Source organism: Fukomys damarensis, unplaced genomic scaffold (genome assembly GCF_012274545.1).
Source record: "Fukomys damarensis isolate Sample0158 unplaced genomic scaffold, DMR_v1.0_HiC HiC_scaffold_39, whole genome shotgun sequence".
Lineage (NCBI taxonomy): Eukaryota > Metazoa > Chordata > Mammalia > Rodentia > Bathyergidae > Fukomys > Fukomys damarensis.
The window spans coordinates 47,135,500-47,157,503 of record NW_022900951.1 but is presented as its reverse complement, the minus strand read 5'-3'; the positions used below and the strand labels follow the sequence as shown (position 1 = coordinate 47,157,503).

At 36.9% G+C, this 22,004-nt stretch overlaps 1 protein-coding gene, 1 long non-coding RNA gene and 1 pseudogene across 8 annotated transcripts in view; 1 reads left to right on the top strand and 2 right to left on the bottom strand.

Moving 5' to 3' along the window:
• Wnk3 (WNK lysine deficient protein kinase 3) overlaps positions 1 to 16,780 on the top strand; it is a 210,387-nt gene extending 193,607 nt beyond the window's left edge. For 6 of the 7 annotated variants that reach the window (XM_033760394.1, XM_010610742.2, XM_010610741.2 and 3 more), the window contains 2 exons: positions 12,165 to 12,367; positions 16,377 to 16,780. In XM_033760394.1, coding sequence (XP_033616285.1) covers positions 12,165 to 12,367; positions 16,377 to 16,703 — 530 coding nt within the window. In that variant the 3' untranslated portion in view covers positions 16,704 to 16,780. The remainder of the gene's footprint in view (positions 1 to 12,164; positions 12,368 to 16,376) is intronic. The other variant, XM_010610743.2, reaches the window with a different exon arrangement.
• LOC117284747 overlaps positions 1 to 22,004 on the bottom strand; it is a 59,983-nt gene that overhangs the window by 15,874 nt on the left and 22,105 nt on the right. The window lies entirely within an intron of this gene.
• Positions 4,827 to 6,081, bottom strand: LOC104852913 (annotated as a pseudogene).

The window sequence follows — 22,004 nt, the reverse complement described above, 5'->3', positions numbered from 1 at the left end:
TAGATAATAGGAAATAGGGAGATTGATTTTTGCAAATGGGAAGAGGATCAAGAGATGGGGGAGGATAAAGGGAAGAGAGTAGGAGAGGATGACATATAATCAAGATCTGTTATGTACCTGTACCAACACCCCACAAGGAATGTAATCATTATGTGTCGTAAACATACTAATACAAAATAAAATTGAGAAGACATCCAAGCCTTTGTTTTAGAGCGGGTCTGTTAGTGACAGATTTTCTATGTTTTATCTGAAAGTATCTTTTTTCACTTACATTTCTGAAGGATATTTATTTTTGCTTTATATGAAATTCTATGCTATCAGTTATAAAATGTTATGCCAGGTCTTCTAGCATCCTTTGTGACAAAACAAAAGAACTCAAAACATAGTAATTTGAATCTTTTTTCCCGAACAAGAAATACATTAAGCTAGGTCTAATGGTACACACCCGTAATCCCAGCATTAGGGAGGCTGGGGCAGGAGCATCACTACAAGTTCCAGGCCAGCCTAGGCTACATAGTGAGTTCAAGGCCAGCCTGAATTACATAATGATACCCTGTCTCAAGGCGGAAAAAATGTAATGCATTATTTTTCACTGATTAGTTTCAAAATTTTCCTTCTCTTTAATTTTTTGTTTCGAGACAAGGTCTTGCTATATAATCCAGGCTAGTCTTGAGCCCACTATGTAGCACAGGTTGGCCTAGAATTGGCAGTCCTCCTGCCTCAGCCTCCCATGTGCTGGGATGACAAGCATGTGCCATGGCCCCTGGCTATCCTCAATTCATTTTTAGCTGTTTTTTTCTTCAGTCTCAGCGATTATTTTGTATCTGGACATCAGTGTCTCTGTTTATTCCTGTTTGAGTTTCATTGTGCTTTTCTTTTTCCCTTAGTTGTCCTGGGGATTGAACCCAGGGCCTTTGCAGTGAGCTACATCCAGTCTTTTTCACTTTTTATTTTGAGACTAAGTAAGCTAAGTTACCAAGCTAGGCTTGAACTTGAGGTCTTCCTGCCTCAGCCTTTCAACATGCTAGGATTACATGTAGGCACCACCATACCTGGCTCATTGAGCTTCTTGAATCTGTAAGCTTATGTACTTTGTGAAATTTGACAAATTTTCAGTATTACTTCTTAAAAAACATTCTTTTTTAAAATTCTTCTGGAACACTGATGATTCAAATTTTAGTTCTCTTGTTTTTATCCTATATTGTCCCATAGGTTCTGTTTTAACTATGTTCTTCGTATCCTTTATTTCTTTGCTGCGACTGTTTTGCCTCTAGTTTCAAGAGTTTTCATTATTTCTTATTTGATAGTACCAGGGATTAAATTCAGGGCCTCATGAGTGCTAGCTAAGCACTCTACCACTGAGTTACAGTTTTAGCCCTTTTTATTTTTATTTTTTTATTTTGAGTCTAATTTGCCCAGGTTGGACTTGAATTTGTGATCCCACTATCTTAGCCTCTTGAGTAGTTGGAATTACAGGCATGCACTACGCACCCAGCTTACTCGAACATTTTTAAAATAGCTGCTTTAAAGTTTTGTCAAACAATTCTAACATTTGTATCATCTTGACATTACTATCTGTTGATTGGATTTTTTTCATGAGTTGAAATTATACTGGTTCTTTGCATGGGGCGTTCTATCCCTCAGATTGGCTCCCGTGAACTTCCATTTTTGCTGTTGACTCTGTCACCACTCTGTCATTTGTGTGCTAGCAAGCAGCAATATGATGGGTATGGAAAAAGAGGGTAAAATGGGGGTATTTTTGTACTTTATATGAATGTTGGAATCCTGTTTACTATTCAGAATCTCCATATATTTGTTCCATGAACTCTTTCCAGCTTTTGTGTGGAGTAAATATATGCAACCTGATTATCCTGAAGTTTGAATTATTTCCCCTCGCTTTTCCTTTTAAGCCCGGCTTTCTAGGAATACCTTGTATGTGTGCATTGTTTAGTATCAGCCGAAGTTCAGGGGTTGTGTCCAAATACCTCACTCAAGTTGCCAGGCGTGGTAGTAAATGCCTATAATCCCAGCACCGAGGAGGCTATGGCAGGAGGATTGCCATGAGTTCAAGGCCAGCCTGGACTACAGAGTGAGACTTTGTCTCAAAATGAAAACAAAGGAAAAAAATCCAAATACCTCAAGCCATAAAGGCTTACATTGTCTGCTCTTTGCTGTGTGGGTCTGTAAGCCCATTCAAACTTCAGTCCATTTTCTAGTCTGACCCAGCGTTTACTTTCCAACAGGATCTCTTTTGCCTCCTCTTTGCATGTCTAGACTGTCAGTTAATGATGTGCATGTGTGTGGTTTGGGCCCTCTAGTATCCCTTGGGCATGTGGTACTTTTCTAGTTATCCTGTGATTGATATATCCATATATACATACATATATATAAATGTTTATTATTTTTATTTTCTGAAATTTTGAATTCATATCATCAACACATTAAAAAACATAGGTGGCTCTATGGTGAAGGAATTAGTTACTTGTTTTGTGATACTAGGGATTAATCCCAGGGGTGCTCTATCACTTAGCTATATCCCAAGCCCTTTTTTTCATATTATTTACTTTTTATTGAATTTGTTAATGTTACAGAGTTCTTTCACTGCCAAACCATGCCTGAGAATCCAAAGAAAGAAATGATACAATGGACTACCTTATCCACCCATCATACAGTATATTAAAACTTGATTCAGGTGCATTTTTGTAATGTCACAATCTTAAAAAGTTATAATAAGAGCTGGAATTTAAATCTGCTATAGGTCTTCAGATTTCCAGTACAGTGTGCCATTAAATAAAACCTCATATCTGTATCATTCCACCTCTTAATAATATAACCCCCAACAAAATTTTGTGGGACAATCCATACTTTTTAAGGAAAATATGTGACTCAAGGTGCAAGAGGTTACTTGTTTTTGGTTCCCAAATGAAGCCTTCAGCTTCACAAGAATCTCTTAATTTTCACTTAATCATACAAACTCCCCTGACAACTCACCCAAATACACCCTAAGGCAGGCATCATACCTGCCACCTCAAATAATGTCAACATTACTACCCACAGTGGCCAGCAGGGGCTGTCAGGAGGCACCGTGTGTGGTCTCCTAGGAGTCTGATTCCTGCACCAGTATGTTCAAGACTGAAATCCTATAAGAAAATGCCCAACACCAGGATTGTTAGTTGTACTTACCCACTTGCTTTACTCTTGCCAGTAGCATGTTTGCAACTCCTGCATTTGGCAAAGGGATTTATTATAAAGAAACCCAGACTCTTCATCAAGTGGTCACTACTATGATGAAATACTTCTGCTGAACCAAACATACCAGACCAGGGAAAAACTGCTAGGCTATCTCATTAGATGGAAAAAAAGTTCAGCAATCCAGAGGAGCTTCAAGTCCCTTGTAAGGACTATATACTACTGGATAGTCTGTAATCTGCAGTTATTAAAAACAGAAGTGTTATACCCGTGTCTTTGGCCTTTCCAAATGTACACTAATGAAGACACCAAGGCTTGGTGACAGAGCTAGTTGGGGCAAGCACTGCATCTACAGAATGGCTAATATCTTAAAAATCTGGGCACAAGTTTATATGGAATTCTCAAAAATCACACAAAAGCCATGAAACTGAAATAGGTGCTAGGTGAGGTTTAGCTTGTGTGGCTTTGAATCTGTAGGACAGGTTAGTGAATCCCTCAGCCTAGTGATGGCAAACCTTTTAGAGAATTCAATGATAAACAGCCTGCTGTGGTACACGTGCCATAGGTTCACCACCACTGCCTTAGCCTGAGCAGAAGCCATACTCTTTCCCACAGCAGTTTACTATACAATTTAGACCTGATTAGAGGAGGCTGTAGCAGCACCTGAAGTAGAGCCTCCAGCATCCGCTGCCCTTTACATCAAAGGCTATTTGGTTGCACTCTAGGGATTGGCAAATTCATGAGACATCACAATTCGAATGCATACTTCAGGTTACTTAACCAAGCAATATGCTCTGTCAAAGAACTTATTCCAAGTCAAAGCAAAAAAGGCCTTACTGTGGAACACAGAAAAAGCACTATCCAAATAAAAAAACTACTAAAGGAAACCAGTTATTCCCCCAGCCCACCCCCTTTCCCACTTGGTGGACCCAAGTTTGGTAGAATTTAATATGTAGTTACCTCAGACTATAACTAAAAATAGAAATTATAAATCACAGCCCTACTCAGATGATCTGAACACATCAGTTCTTTTGAAAGTGGCATGTTCCAAAAGTCTAACACAGCCACAGCTTACTACAGAGTACTCCTTAGGGTAGGGCACAGGACAGGTTCATTAAGGTCACTTAAATCTTCATCTTTTACAGCAGATCAGAACCCAGATGGCTGACTTTCTGGAGGATTTCTGATAGGAATCCAGTGGAGCTGGTTTCAGGGTTCACATTGACACTTATAGCTATAGCCTTCTTATCCAGAAGTTGTGATCCACATGAAGTCCACAAAGAGGGCAGCAAATCTGAGGTAGTCAACCCTTACAAAGGCTCAGTATCTGAACATGAAAAGATTTTCCAAATGACCACTGGCTGCAGGGTTTTTGTTTTTTTTGTTTTTTTGTATTTGCAGAGTGATTATGAAAAAAGTATTGCATCTAGTTCACACATATAACAATGAAAATCCCCCTAAATCCAATATACATAAAGAGCAGTTGTGACAATTTAAACTTCCATAGTGCAATAGGCTGGTCACTTGCATGGTCTGCATTGGTTGCTGTAGATCCAACAGAGATCAGATGATGAATGGCTGTTCATGGTGATTAGCTGTGGTCTAGTTACCTTAGAGGGGTTAGCAAAGACCACTCCTTAATTGTACTATGTGTGGCTGCATTTCTGGTTTTGAAGCACAGCATACTGGTTGTCTAGCTGAAGTTTAAGGGCCTGGTTTTTTGAGACCTCATCCCTACCTTTATTTTTGTGTTTTACTACTTCAAAGCTCTTCTTCATTTCTTTATCCCTAAGGGAAAAGAAATGTAATCAGTAAATATTTCTCCACTAGTTTTTGGAAAATGTTCTCCCTTTTTAAAAAAAAGCTACCCCTTTTCTACCCAAGAATCTTGGGGGAGAGACAGGAAGGGAGAAATGGTACATAAAATCAGTACTAAACCATTGTAAGGCTTTAATTGCACAGAAGACATAATACTGTACTACAGCTCTATGGTCTCATCTTCTACTAGAGTATGAACTGGAAACCTATTTGGGGACCAACTAGAAGACAACTGGAAAGAAGCTGTGTAATGACTTCCTAAGACTCATTTTTACTTTTAGTAATTAGTTGATCATGTCTTTATGCATAAGGGTAACAATTCTCTCATTCAAGTAAAGTTCTCATGACCATGACTTCTCATTTCTGCTTTGTGGGAGTGGATCAGGTCAGATCAGGTAAAGAAAGATGAGCGTGGTCAGTCATTGCCCTTTCAGAGGTCCTTTATACATTTTGTACCACACAGTAGAGGAGCCAGTCCAAGTGGAGGTTTAAATTCAAGCCAGCTGTGCTCTCAAAGAAGCAGAAAGTCTGGGATTTACTTTTAAAGCCACCCAAAAGAATTTCTATCCGATGTCATTTATATTTCTTCCCATCTTATTTACTTTTAAAATTCAAGTCCCTAAGTGAGACGTAGATGTACCCCATGTGGTCATTTAACTCCAGGTAGCATTCATTTTAACTACCTGTTCCGGCTTTCTACATGCTTGGCAGTGGACTACAAGGATGGAAACTGTGTCACTGTGTATTTCTGGTGGTCCTTGTGGGGTTTTCCTTATTGTGCTTAGCCTGGCCCCAGGAGGCCTATACACACTACTAGTCATTGCCAGTTCTGGGGTTTCTGTAACAATTATTGGAGCAGGAGGCGCTTGTACCGGAGCTGTTTTGTTCCAAGGACCTGAAGATTTCTCTATACCTCCACCACCTCCACCTTCTTCCCAGTTATCCCCTGGATCTTCTCTTTTTTCATTATCATCTTCTTCCTTTTCACTTATTTGCATGGGCTGCACTCTGTGTCTACTGTAATCAACCACTTTTTGCTCAAATTCTTTCCACTCATCTTCATCCTTCATCACAGCCTTGTGGCGGACCCACCTTCGCCCGGCCTTGTCCCAATGCCTGCACCGTCGTCCGGCCTGGCCCTCGCTGCTCCACCCGCAGCTTGGCAGCAAGGCTGCTCTGCTCCTCCGTTTTGGCTGTGGCCACTGCCTCCTTGTCCGGGATGGGTGGGACCCGCAGCGGGCATGACCCGTGGAGCTAGGAACTCAGGGTCTAGGGCGCTTCTGCACTCACGCTGCCCAGTGCCCCCAAGCCCTTTTTAATTTTTATTTTTAGACAGGGTCTTGCTGAGTTGTCCAGGCTAGGCTCAAACTCGAGAGCCTCCTGCCTCTGCTTTTCAGACAGGATTACAGACGTGTTGCCACCATGCCTTGCTATGTTTGTTTTTTGTGGTGGTGGGTATGGAACTCAGAGCTTCTCACATGCTAGACAAGTGCCCTATCACTGAACTACATCTGCAGCCTAGAAACTGATGTTTGTATGACTAAAATCAGCATTTCCCATTTGACCATACAACACTTATCAAGCCATTTTGTACAGCACACACACACAGATCACAGTCTTCTTTCTGTGCCCACAACTATACCCATTCTGTGGGAAATACAACTTTAAAAAAAATTTTATTAGTGTATGTTTACAGTACATAAATATTACATTCCTTGTGGCAGTTGGTACATGTACATAGTACATCTTAATTCTTTTTATTTCCCCTTCCCTCCACTACCTCCATCTCTTTGTCCCCTTCTCATTGGGGAAATATAACTTGATGCACAGCTTTGCAATATTATGGTATCTACAATGTATGTGTATAACTTATAGTATGAGCACTGTGCCAAACTGCAGGATAGAGTTAATATGAGGCATCAGACTAGTATATTTGGAAAGGCCTAATTGCAAGTTTGGCCCTTGCCTGATGTGTGGGAACTTGTTTTCCCTCTGTTCCCTAAATGGTAAGTTGTTTACTTTTGTCCAGTTTGTTGGTACAAATAATGTGGTTTATGCTGCTTGTTTTCCTTTGGAGAGTATGAAATTTTGGTATTTGCCTGTATGACCAGCCTCTAATGAAAACCAAGTATCTATTGGGCTTCCCTGGACAGAAATTTGTACAACTGTTGCTGTATTTTTTGTTGTTTTTGTTTCTAGAGTAAAAAGCAGGCTCATGTTTTACCCTTACCATAGGGAGAGAGCATAAGGAATTCTGTGCATAAATTTCTCTGGACTCTCATATTTTCTCCTAACCCCACTGTGTATCATTTCATCGGAATAAACTTTAGCCACGAATACATCTGTATACTGACACCTGTGAGATCTTTAGTAAGTCAAAGAATGGGTAGTCTTGAGGGTGCTGAAAGATAATCACACTGCATACTGTACCTGTTCTTAATCCTCAAAACAACTCTGCAAGGTGTATAGGTACCAGTGTTTGTCTCTAATGGGTAAGGATTCTGTAGTTAGTGAGGGAAAGAAACTATATTATGATACCAGTAGGTAAGTTAATCCAAGTCTGTCTGACTCCAAAGCTACAAAGTGTGTCCACAGTGGATTGAGGGGAGTAAATGGAAGATTATCAGGAGGATAATGGTCTGAGGATGCTTTATGGACGAGATGGGATTTGAATTGGTTTTAAGCATAAATGGGCAAGTTTAAAGTTAAGTGGAAAGTATTGTCAGGTAGAATTGCATGTTATTAAGGCATGCAAATGGCAAAATGAAAGACTTTGGACAAAGACAGTACAACGTACAGGTGAAATGGAAGGCTTACCCTAGAAAGTTTTTCTTCCATACTTTCTCCAAACAAAAAACAAACTTGCTACAACTTGTCTATTCTAGAATTTAATGTAAGGTAATGTATCTGATCTAACACACAATTACATAGGTAAGCTTAATAATGTTTATTTTAAAATAATAAGGTAATATATTTGTTCTATCGAGAAAAGCATGATTTCCAAGGACTGTGCCTCCTTCTTTTTTTTTTTTTTTTTTTTCTTTCGGTGATACCGGGGATCGAACTCTGGACCTTGCACTTGAGAGGCAGGCTCCGGAACCACTGAGCTAGATCCCTGGCCCAAGACTTTGCCTCCTAAACAAGTTTAGAATCCATTGTTTGCATTAAAGAACCTTTCTTTGCTTTGCTTTGCTTTCCTTTCCTTTCCTTTCTTGCAGAGGAGTAAAATACTGAAAATGGCATTTTGTTGTTGTTGTTGTTCTTGTTCTTGTTATTCAAACAGGGTCTCACTGTGTAGCTTAAGTTGGCTTTGAACTCACTATGTAGCCCAGGCTGGCCTCAAAGTTGAGGCCATCCTCTGCCTCAGCCTCCTGAGTGCTGGGATTACAAGTATGCGCTACCACATCCAGCTTGAAAGTATCATTTAACTGGTATTAATCTGATGGTAGTGTGAAGAATATATTGGCTAGAGTCAGAAAGTAAGTTCATTTAGATCATTGCAAGTATGGAAAACTGTATAAGATAATTAAGAGTTTAGAGAATTGTAGAAATAATATACAATAGCCGGTGATTTAGCTCAGTGGTTCCGCCACCTGCCTCACGAGTGCAAGGTCCTGAGTTTGATCCCCAGTACAAAAAAACAGAAGAATATACAATAAATGAATAGGGTGAATTTTCATTCCATGAATTATATATGTGCATGTTTGTGGATCTGAATCTGGATATATTGAAGAAAATGAGGTATCCTTAACAGAAATATTACATATAGATGAACTGTCACACCAGGACCATGATAGGTTTGACACTAGGGTTTTTTGTTGTTGTTGTTGTTGTTGTTGTTGTTGTTGTTGTTTTGGTACCGGGGATCAAACGCAGGCCCTAGTGCTTGTGAGGCAGGTGGTGGAACCTCTGAGCCAAAATCCCTGCCCCAACACTAGGTATATTGAGTTGAATGATTTCTTGATATCCTGGGAGAAAAGCACATTTGGTAATTGAGTATAAAACTGTGGAGAGAGAGAGAGCGAGAGAGAGAGAGACTCTGTCTCCAGAAACAAAAGAAAACAGAGAGAGACATGTTAGACACTTGCAGTGGGATAATCACTAAAACTACTTGAATATAGGCATTGTCTTGGGGAGAAAACAAAATAGAGCACCAAGGACTGATTCTGGTTTTATTCCATCAGTAAAAAATGAATATTAATGAGTACCTTTAAAGTTAATAAGTAATTTTGGTACCACTTATAATAACCGCATTTGCTAAGTACTCATTTTCTTGCTTGTGAACTTTAAGTGGTCACATCCTATATCCCTAACTGGGGAGCGTACGCAAGGCCCTCAAATTCAGCTACATTCCCACCCTTGAAATTTTTTTTTTAAATTTTAAGATGGTCTCACTAAATTGCTAATTTGCCTGGGCTAGGCTTGAACTTGTAATCTTCCTGCTTAACCTCCTAAGTAGCTGGAATTACAGGCATATATCACCATACCTGACTTAAATTAAGTGGTCTTTTACAGTATAATATGAATATTTCAATCAATAAATAAATATTCCTATACCGTATGTATAGTTAGGCTGAAGAACATTCAACTCTCATTTTTTTTTCTTATTACATGACAATTGTTTGTAGAAACTTTTGGAGTGGTATGTGTGTGTATATGTATGTGTGGAGCATTTTCAGTTGCTTACTTAGGAGTGTTATTACCCTAGCCCCTGTTCTATTTAAATATGGTAATTGACTTGTTAATATTTTTTTCCTCCCTTTGTTGGCTATTATGCAGCAACCATCACTGACTACCAATCTAATATTCCAGATAATTTCTTCCAATAAAATTGTATACATGTCTTGATCCTATGTTTTCCCTTAGTACAAAAATGTTCTTTAATGAATAACGTTTAAAGGTACCATTCATGCTGTGGGAGGCTGAAATAGGAGAATTGCAAGTTTGAGTTCAGTCTGGGCAAATTAGTGTCTTAGCAAGACCCTGTCTTAAAACAAGAAATAGAAATGGGCTGGGGATATATAGTTCAGTGTAATGGTCCTGGGTTCAACCCCCAGTACTGCAAAATAAATAAATAAATAACCTACTTTTCTGCAACGAATTTGTTAGAAGACAAAGGGAGTACACACAAAAATATTCCTAAGAGAAATTAAGTGGGCAAAACTGCCGGAATAATATTTCTAGTTATCTTTTTAACCCATAAAGGTGTTAGCTCTGAAATCTTCCTGTTTTGTTGTGCTATTTGTTTCCTCATTAAGTTGTGAGAGAATTAAGTGAATGTGCAGAGGGATAACCAGAAAAAATGATATTTTTGTTATAAACTTACTTGTGTGCCTCAAGATTTTTAAGCCTTTGAAAAGTAGAAATTCCGATAAGATTCATATGTTATTCTGCTGTATCACAGTTGGTTGAAATTAGTATATATTATTGTCATAAAACTCTTACATGTTAATGTCCCAGTTAACTCATTACAGTCTTAAGCAGTTCTCACTAATGTTTCCATTTAATATTCAACCTCTTTGAATTTAGTCTTTCAGTATTGCAGTGTTTATAAAGAATCACAGACTATATAAGCAATCATAGAGATTATCATGTTCTTCCTTATTAAGCAATTTCTTCATCTTATTTTCAGTTTATTATTTAGTATATTATGCATAGTGGAAAGTACACTGACTTAACAATAACAGTCAGGAAATCTGAATTCTGTCCCCAGCATATAACCTTATTTGTTTAGCTTGTGTCCCCATTTCCCTGTTTCAAAGATAGCAAAAAAAAAAAAAAGTACCTGGTTGGCTTATTGATCTTTTACATTTTCTGTATTTTTTTCATGATTCAAAAAATGGCCATAATGTGCAAGAAATGTTCACATTCTTGTCTAATTAAATCCTGGAAATGTTATTGTATTTAAATTCCACAACTGTACTCTCTAAAATTGTTTTTAGACCCACTTTGTAAATTGTTGGTTTATAAATCAGAGGAATTAGAACTCTATTAATCTTTTCTATGAGAATTATTTTAATTAGCATGAGTAATAGAACTAAATTTTGATATAAGACTTAGTGTAATAAAACACAGAGTAATATTCAGATTAGGAAACTTTGCACTGACAGAATCATCTGTAATTAATTTCTTTAATTTAAATGGCTTATGCTCCAGAACTCATGAGGCTCATTAAACCTCCAGTGTCTTCATTTCTGTTATTCTAGATGCACATTATTTTTAAATTTTAATATGAACAAACAAATATTAGTAGAAAATAAAGTATAATTTTAGCTGTTTGTTGAAAATCCGCATGGTACATTGACAAGGGCCCTTCCTTTAGAGGTCTTGGCCTGCCTCTACTGGTAACTGATTGTAAGAAATCAGGCACATTAAGACTTATATCTACAATACATAAAGAATTTTAAAAAGTACAACCCCCCCCCAATAAAAGACCCAGTCAAAAAAATGGGCAACTGAAATGAGCAGACACTTCTCAGAAATACAAATGACCAATAAATATATGAAAAATGGTTCAGTATCTTTGGCCATTTTTAACTTTCTGGTTCTTTTTGGTGCTAAGAATCAAACTCAGGGCCTTCTGTATGCTAGTTCAATGTTCTACCACTGAGCTAAACTTCCAGCTCTGTGATTCTTTTCTGTTTGTTTGTTTTCTGAGGCAGGGTCTCACTTTGTAGTTCAGGCTGGCCCTGAGCTCACTGTGTAGCCCAGACTGACCCAACACTCGCAGTGATCCTTCTGCCTCAGCCTCCTGAGTGCTGGGATTACAGGTGTGCACCACCACGCCTGGTTGACTCATCTAAGTATCTATCTACCTGAGAAAATTGATACAAAGATTAAAATTTATACTTATTTTTGGAAATTATGTTTATTATACTAATTTTCACTTAAAGTAACCATTTACTTTGGTGTTCAAACAATAAGAAGCTTTTGAGACTGATAGGCATACTGTTAGTAATTACTCCAGGGCAACAGCTTTAAATCAGGATTGCCTCAGGTAAACTGTAATATCTGGTCACCCAACCTGTACCCTGTGTGTGCTTCTGCTAATTGTACTGTTGGCTAAAGAAGAGAGTTATCTGTTTATCAGGTATAATTCCTCTTCATGGTTTTCATGTTTTTTTGTCGTTTTTTTGTTTGTTTTTTGTGTTATATAGATCCACTGTGTGCAGAAAGCAATAGAACATCATGTCAGCAATCTCCAGCCAGTAAAAAAGGAATGTTCACTGATGATTTACACAAGCTGGTGGATGACTGGACAAAGGAAACAGTTGGAAATTCTCTTATTAAACCAAGTTTAAACCAACTTAAACAAAGTCAACAAAAAGTAGAGATTGAAAACTGGAACAAGGTATATGAAGTAAGTTGTTTATACCCCATCCTCTATTTATGAGCACTAAAACCATAACAGTCAATTTTACTTAGGCCAGTTGTTACAGTTACTATGAGAAAACGGGGTGTAGTGCTACACACATGTAACCCAACACTCAGAAGGCTGAGGCAGAAGGACTGCTGTGAGTTTGAGGCTATCCTGGGCTACCTAGGAAGTTCAAGGCTGGCCTGAACTCCATAACGAGATCCTGTCTTAAAAAACTGAAAGGGAAAAAACAAGAACAACAAAAAAGTATGAGAAAATGGTGTGACTTGATTACATATTTTTATCCTTATATATATTTGCCTTGTCTTTGAGTAAATTGTCTTTTAGACAAAGGGTCAGCAAGTTTTCAGGAAGGGTCCAGCTCGTAATATTTTAGATTTTCCAAGCTAAATGGCTACAACTTGTCAGGTCTGTTGTAGTGTAAAAAGCAGCATTAGATAGTATGTAAGCAAATGGCTTTGTGCCATTAAGAAGCATTTTATGAAAAGATGTGGTTTTGTTGACCCTTATTTTAGATTATTCTATCAGCTATCCTGTTTCACATCATCATTGCAGTAAGTTATCTTAGCTATCTTTGTTTAGTATGAAAAAGAACTTTAAAGCTGGGTAAGCTACAATATAAGAGATACCTTGAGTTTATAAAAGAGATCCCCATTTGTTGCAAGTGGCTTTAGTCAAGTATCCATGCAATTGAAATACAGAAAGATATCTACAATGCATTCTACAGTGGGAACAAGGCAGGTGTATAGAAGACCATATATAGTATAATATAACTTATGCAAAATTATATACCTTACATATATATTCATATACATAGACAGATATAAAAATGCTAGAAGGTGGCATTTGGGCCTTACTTTATTTTGTACTTTTCTGTTTTTTAAGTAAGAATTTTTAAAAATAAGTAAACCTGTTAAAATGGTAAGGCTTAGAATCTGAACCCTCATAATTGAAAAAGATGTATGTGTGTCTGTGATGTTTGTGTCTGTTATGTGCATGTGTGTGTGTGTGTGTGTGTGTGTGTGTGTGTGTGTGAAAGTATGCAAACATTTATTGTTAATACTGTATAAAAATTTTTCAAATCCTAGATTTCCCAAACCAGTAAAAAATGTATTTGCTTGTGGCTGTGTGTATTTAATTCCTGGCACTGACCAATATACAGACAATATCACCACTGTAAAATCTGGAAGCCTTTAAAGGCAGGTTTCAAAACAAATTTATTTGTACAATCAGTGACAAATCCTCTGAGTAATGTGTGAATGGAAGCTTTTATTTGAATAGTTGGGTAGTAGTTAATTGTAGTACATGGGAAGATGATTAGAGGAAGGGTAAAGAGAAAATAATGTTTGAGTAACAGTGGTAAAGATCTGGGCTGAAGATTTAGCTCAGTGGCACTGCACCTGCCTAGCAAGTGCAGGGTCCTGAGTCCGATCCCTGGTACCAATAAAAAAAGTGGTAAAGATCTTTAACATACTTGGGGTTCCAGTATCAGCTCAGTCATTTACTAGTTGTGTGACTTTAAACATGTCATTTGATCATTTTTTGCCTCCGTCTTTATGTCTTCCAAACAGGGATAATACCTGCCTTGCAGAATTGCTGTGAGGATTAAATGTAAAGCAGAATCTTTACAAGTGTTACGTATTAGGTACCCTGTATGTGGTAACTATCTTTGTATTTTTTAGGTTCAGTTGATTATATCTTTGTATAGAGAGCCCATCTCACTAATGTTCTTGCATGTTACTGTTCTGGAGCCTTTCATAGATTTTTGTGTTTGCATAGCAATCATGTACCAAGACCTTTACTGTGGCTAAGCCCTCTGCTAGACATAGGTTTGATGAGTAGATTCAAGTGTGATTTTTATCCTTATGGAACTTATACTTTTATAAGATAGACATTAACAGACTTGCATAAATAAATATAAAATTAAAACTGAAATAAAAACTACAAAAGAAAGATAAATGATGATACCATACATTTAGGTAAATTTGACCAAGTAAAAGTCAAGGAAAGCTTCCATAAGAAAGTAATGATTAAGCCAAAAATCTGAAGAATGAGTAGGAGTTAACTAGGTGAAAGTGGGAGGGAATATGATTCCAAACAAAAAGAACAACATATGTAAAAGCCCTATATAAGGAAGGGTGCATGAAGGAACTGAAGACTAGTTTTCCTGAAGTGAAGAGAGCAAAGAGTCTATGCACAATGGAATCTAAAAAGTTAGATAGGGCCAGGCATGGTGGTGTACGCCTGTAATCCCATCCCTTGGGAGGCTGAGAGGCAGGAGGATTGCTGCGAGTTTGAGGCCAATAGGGAATACTACATAGTGAATTCAAGGCCAGCCTCAACTATATAGCAAGATCCAGTCTCAAAAAGCAAACAAACAAACAAAAAAGACATAAATGAGTTCTTAAAAATAGTGATAAGGAATTTGTGCCTTTATTTTAAAAATGGATAGCTGTTGAAGCCCTAGGGGGTTGGTTAACATAACCAGACATCTGGATTTTTTTTTTTTAAGATCATGCTGCCTGAAGCCAAAGGACAGGATGAGGAGGGAGGGATAGATTTTGGCCAGCCAGTCAAGAGTTAGTCACATTAGTGCAGATTAGGGGAAATTAAGTTGAAGAGAGGTGAACAAATACCAAGATATATTTGACAAGATTTGGTAATGGAGTGGCTATACGATAGAGCGGGGGGGTGTCAAGGCAAGGTTTTTGCCTTGTATAACTGGATATTATTCTAGTCAATAAGATGGAGCATCTGAGCAGACTGTTTTGGTAAGGGAAGATTGCATGTTTGGTTTTGAGCATGAAATATTCAAGAGGAGATTTATAATCTAACTCAGTCTTTTAAAAATAAAAATTGTTTTAAAAAAAGAAATTGTGTTTGTAAAATAAAATGCCCATTAGAGAATTTAATCAGTATGAACAAGTACAAATTTTAAAATATCACCTTCAAATTGTACCACCACCCAGAAATAGTTGTCATCACCTTTAGATAGACTTCCCTTCAGATCTCTGTATGTTTCTGGACCCCTGGAAATAACTGTACAAAAATGTGATCATACTACATGTGCTGTTTTGAATCAGAAGTACTAAATTTAATTTTACTTTAACAGAAAGAAAACGCTGATATGGAGAAGGGATTGCTGAACTTTAAATAATGCTTTTCACCTCAAGAAATACTGTCATTCATTTTGGAGTCAAGCTAAAATCCTTCAACATAACTTAAGATGAAAGTTTAGTTCACACCTGACAATTCAGTTTACAAGATTAGAAGAGCTAAGCATTTGAGACTGACAAGAGAATTGTTTACATCCATGAGAGTTATTATTTCCATATACATGAGATTTTTGTAATCTCTCCATACATGAATAATTATGATACATTGTAAGAGTCCTGCAGGGATAAATTTTCTCAATACTGCCAAAAATATTGTCTTGTCTTCAGTTTAAATTTCTAAGAATATAACAAGAGATGTCAGACTTTAGGGTAGTGGAATAGAAAGAAATATCAAAGTAAAGAGTGATCACTTCATGCTTCTCTGTATCCAAAAAATTATGTACTAAGATGGGCTATTCAGTCTATGGCACTGTATGAGAGCATGCCAGAGGCTTGCAGAAAGAAATATACAGAAAAGACTAGTGCTTACACTAGGAAAGGAGAAACTAAAATGTGAGTAGAGATTTAGTATGGGCCTTAGAATTAGTTAGAACTGTGTTCAAATCCCTGTCTCACTATTAACTTGCTTGGTACTGTTTGGTTAGTTACCAGTTTTGAACTTCTATTTTCTTCTCTGAAAATGCCTACCTGGCAAGGCAAGGGAGCTATGAAAATGTACTAAAAAGAACTATGCTTAGCACACAGAAATTTGCTCTTGAAATTGTAGCTCATAATAATGATGAGAGTAGTAAGCCAAACAGATTGGGAAGGAATTAAATTGATAAAATCATATACCAAATAAACTGATCTTTTGTTTTTATTTTTGTTTTTGTTAGAATACTCCATCTACTGTGGGCTACACACCAACATGGATTTCTTCTCTGTCCCAAATCCGTGGAGCTGTCCCAACTTCCTTGCCACAAGGACTCCCACTCCCTTCATTTCCTGGGCCATTATCATCATATGGAATGCCCCATGTTTGTCAATATAATGCTGTGGGGGGCACAGGTTATCCAGTACAGTGGGTAGGAATTTCAGGAACAACACAGCAGTCTGTAGTAATTCCTGCCCAATCTGGAGGACCGTTCCAGCCAGGGATGACTTTGCAGGCATTTCCAGCTCCAGTTCAGAATCCAGCTACAATCCCTCCTGGTCCCAAATGAAACAGAGTAGATGATGAAGAAAATGGAGATTTTTTTTCCAGAATTATTTTCAGAATACCTGAGATCTTAAAATTTCTTCTTCTTGGGTTCTACATTTTTTCCCTCATTTGAGTTTACTTTCAACTATTTTGTTGTTGTTCCAATGTGGTATTTGATATAGCTCATCATTCTGTAGAAATGTGTGGTTTGCACATAGAACACTGCACACCAAAATGTTTTTCACTTCAAATCCTATCCTCTTTGATACTTGATTTTTAAAAATACTGTTCAGAATGCTTTAATAGCTCGGCTTGAGCATTACCATTTCCAGGACACTTTCCATGCACTGCTGAGAAGCCCCCATTTTTAACTGCTGCTATCAGCAGCTGAAAGATACTTTTCTTTAAGATATGTAAAAATTACTTAGATTGATTGTCCCTAAATATGGGTGAAGTGAGACCCTCTAATAAATAGCTGGGGTCTTGTGGAATACTTTACATGATTATCTTCACTTTACCTTTCACAGCAGGCAGAGTAACTTGCTGCAGGAAATGTTTTGGTATATAAAATTAGAATAACTTTGTCAACCAATACGTGAGCCCTTTTTAATGTGATTTTCTTCCTGTCATCACAGCAGAAAGAGTGAAGCCTTGTTTTGAGTGAGGCAGAGAGAAAGGAAAAAAAACAGAACTGTAACAGTTCCTTGATTCTACAGATACTATAGCTTGCTTTAGGATTTTGGTAATAATTCAGAGCAGCTATGTCTTGTTTCTCATGTGCACATTACATTGGTTTTGAGCATCTGAGAGGTGTTGGTTTGGCTTGCATTCTTTTTCCAGGGATATATTGCAGCTGATATGAATTTCATTTGGGAGGAATCCTTATATTCCTAACAAAGTGGATTCAAGTTACACCTCTGTTGGTCCATTTTTCTGCAGTGGAATGTACTTGACACAGTAGGTTTTATAAAGTTTTGAGATTTACACATGAAACACTGGCTTTACAGGGTTCTAAGAGATGTAGGGTATATACCCCTGCAGTGAGATTGTAGAACCTAGAAGGATACTATTTAAGTTGACCTTAGCTTTTTTGGATTACCATTTTTGTTATAATTTCTTACTAGTTTATAGTATCTTAGATGATTTTAGGTCTTAGATTGAGTTTGGCAGCCTCTTTAGAATTAAGAGAGATCACTGTCAAGTTGCACTTTACTGGGTTTTATCCAGTTTTAGGAGGAAAGGAGGCAATGTCAAAATGTACACCTTTGGTTTTCTGGAAGGTTAACTGAACACTCTTCAAGGCTGGTCACAAAGTTACCTAGTTTTCAGTCTATGAAACCCAAATAGAATTCTTAAATGGTATTTATTGGCAACCATACATACATGTTCAAACTACTTACCCTTCCACTTGAGAGATTTCAAGGTTTTTTCTAGAACATGTTTACCTAATTAGGAGTTCTATCTACTGGTAAATATTCCAAATTGTTACTTAGCATTGCTAACAGGTTTTTCTCCATTTTCCTCTAAAAATTATACCCCATGTGCTGGCCAGGTAATGAGGAAAACTTAATGGGTGTACTTCTTTTTATTTTGCACAGTCTACTTTGTGACATTCAATACCCTTTCTGAAAGAAATGTGACATGTTTCTTAGCTGAGGACCACACCCACCATGATGAAGATTCTGTCACTATCACTTACATCATCTAGGGCAGCATTCTGACAGTCACGATTGATAAGAGGCAGTTTCTTTTCATAAAATATCCTTTGTTTTAGATGAGTCTTCCCAAATCTTACATACAGATTCTTTAAGTTTCTTCTACAATATTGATTTTCAAGTTGAAGTGATTTTAGGACATTAGTGTAATCAAATGCTTACATTGCAGTGTTCATGGACACAAAAATGCTCCTAAAATCTATAATTCTTTAAATTTGTGTTTCACTCTAAGAGTTGGCTTTATGTAACTACATTGAGACACACACCCTATAAAGTAAAAACACTACAGGTTTTATAACCTCTTCTTTTCTAGTTGCAATCTTTTTAAACAGTGCACCCCAGGATGAAAAAAGCTCCATAGATGATGTGTACAATTACATTTAATAATGGCTGCTCTACATCATATGTTCTGAATTTTGTCACCACTTGTTTACATATAATTCCTCATTCTTGTTTGCCTGCAGACTTTTGCAGTGCCTTGTAATATTGAGAATCTTTTCAGGTTTTTGCTGGAAAGAGAAGTAATCTTCTAAAATTTGAAGATGGTGAATAGTGTACTGCTGTCTCCATGCTGACTGCAGTAGCTGGGTTAACATGTTATGTATACATTATGTATATATGACACGTGTATACATTGAAAAATACAGAAAAAGTGAGTTTGTGCAGAAATGAAGAAAACCAAGTTATTCACATTGCTGTGGGGTTTTATTTACTTTTTTCCATTACTTAAATATTTGATTCAGATATGACCTGAGTATTGGTTTGTTTTCTACCTATGGGTTTTGCATTATTTTATACTTTTCCTAAGTCATATAATAGTGCTGTTTTCATCCATGCCTTATGTACTTTTCCTCCCCATATATAAATAACTCTTTATGTAAAGCTCAGAAATTCCCTTCTTACTTAACAGAGCCCACTATGTAAAGGGCCTCCTACTCATTTCCAAAAAACACACCACACTATCCTTTTAATTTTCTTGTAGAGGAGAAAAATGTTGTACTTAGCCATCATGCTTGTAAAATTTATTTGGTGAATACTCTATGTTCAGCCACCACGTTTACTTCTCAAAGCGCAAGTCTGATTAACAGTACTGTATCTCCATATGTGGCAATGTGTACATTGCATCATGAAATACCTGCTGCTATGTCTGTGAACTTGGGTGTAACATCATAAAAATATGAAACCAATGTTGGTGTAAGTCTAATGAAAATAACCATGTGTATATTTGTAGCAGTCTTGAATCTCTATTTAAGGTAATTTGTTGTAATATAACAAATATCCATTCTGTTTTTCATCCCTTCCTTGCAAGTTTTATATCAAGCATGAGTTCTAATGGTTTGACAGCAAATTTATCTGTGAAAGTTTAAAGGCACTTTTCTGCTGTGATTTTTGGATTGGGTATAGAGTGTTATGTACAATATGATGGGATTTATCATCTTAGAATTCCAGATTTAATTCCAGTCCAATTACTTTTGTTTATCTACCTCGTTTTCAGTGCTGTTTTGGATGCACAAGTAAACACTGCCTATGAAACTTGCTTTTTTGCCTTGATTCTCAGTATTCCTTCAGATTATAAATCTGGCTTTCCTCTTTGTCCCATCACTAATCATGAGTTTGAGTTAACAGGGACATCACTCTGCCACCAATCTGTGTTTAAGTGATAAGAGCCAGGTGCCTATGTAAAGTAAGTCTAGGAGATTTGGAGATAGCAAGCACAGAAATAAATTTAACTGGTTGCAATATAGGACTTAGTTGTGGTAGTTAATTACAAAACAAACAAATGGTTAAAGTGTACCTAAATTAGACAGTCCAGTGCCTGTAACTTTGCTTTTCACTCTGCCACCAATCTGTGTTTAAGTGATAAGAGCCAGGTGCCTATGTAAAGTAAGTCTAGGAGATTTGGAGATAGCAAGCACAGAAATAAATTTAACTGGTTGCAATATAGGACTTAGTTGTGGTAGTTAATTACAAAACAAACAAATGGTTAAAGTGTACCTAAATTAGACAGTCCAGTGCCTGTAACTTTGCTTTTTTTTTTTTTTTTTTACTAGAGATGCATTTCTCATCTCTGTGCCTAAAGGGCTATGGTTTGAAATTGCTTTAACTACCACAGTGAAATATTTGACAAATCCTACAGCAGTGATCTGTCATTCAACATACTAGCATACTGCTAGGTATTTTCAGTGATATTTTGCTACCTTAAAATGGCTGAATGCATTTAAATTGAATTGTACTTGGTGGTAAGGGTTTTATATAATTGTTTATGTAATCTCTAAAATTTATAGAGGCATTAACTTTGTTCTTTGCTGTATTCTTCAAGCAGTGAAAATGCATTCCTTTTCCCTCCTGAAAGCTCAGCAAATGTTTGTAAACAGATGTTCCTTGTTTTACATGTTTACTGTGTAACACTACAGCATATTTAATATTGGTAAAACTGTATTTCAGTCATAATGCATAAATACATTCCTGAGGTATATTTGCCATCAGTTTGGGATTCAGTTACTTCATACGTTCATTTGGTTCAGAAAAATATTGAGCCATTTGAGGTGGTATGCAGGTTATTTTCAGGATTAGAGTGTTTATATACCTGTAGCTTATTGTGGGCTCCCTTTGTTTAGAAGATGAACTAGAAAAGGAGAGTGTGTGTAGAAAAGGCCCTTGATTTGGTAAATGTAATTTCCCAGATTAAAATTTTTAATTCCATAATATAAAATGTAAACATTCAAACCTGCTAAAAATCTTCTGAAGTAAAATTTGTATGGAGCCAAGTGCTTTTAGGTCATCCTGAAATAATCTTTTTGTATGAAGGATGAACACAACCATTGGTCAGAGACCTTGACAGCCAACTTATGAAGGGGCCTGGGGCAGTAACTAGGTTACACTAAAGTTATTTTCAACTGAGACAGCTGGAAAGATTGTACAAGTGAAGGGTTCCAATTCTGGAAGGTTTTCTTTTAAATGAAAAAAAAGACACTAAAGGGCTAAAAGTTAAGAAAGAAGGGAAGAAAGAAACTGGGCTCTGAGAAAAAAAAAAGTGCCAGTGTGAAATAAATTTCTGTGTACTTATCATCCTTCTAGATTTTTTAAAAATTGCATTTATTTAGCAGTATAAGTTAAGATTTGAAATTTAGATTTTGTGGTCCAGAACATACCCTCAGCAGATACAGTGACTAATCAGAAAGTACAGTTGTTCAAGGTCTGTCATGCTCAATCACTTAAAGCTGTAATTTGTTTGATATGAATATTAAGCATGTAGACCTAGTGCAGCATGGGAGCCACTCAGGAAGTTTATGCAATTGATAAACTTTCATGCATAATTTACTATGAAGTATGCAGAATTTCAGCCACTTTTCTACACTTAACATTTAGTTGTACATGTGAACTCTCCTTTCTTAATTGGGGAATGTAGCATTATATAGAATGTTGCTAAACTTAATTTTAATCCTTTTTGACATTAACTTGGGGGGGTAACCAAGTGATCTGCCTTTCAGCGATAGTCTGATTTTGGTTCTCTGAAACTGTGATTTTTATTTCATTTGTACCCAACCATTGTTAAGTATTTTGTTTTGTTTCCTGGAAATTTTGTTTTGAAACAGAAAATAAAGGCT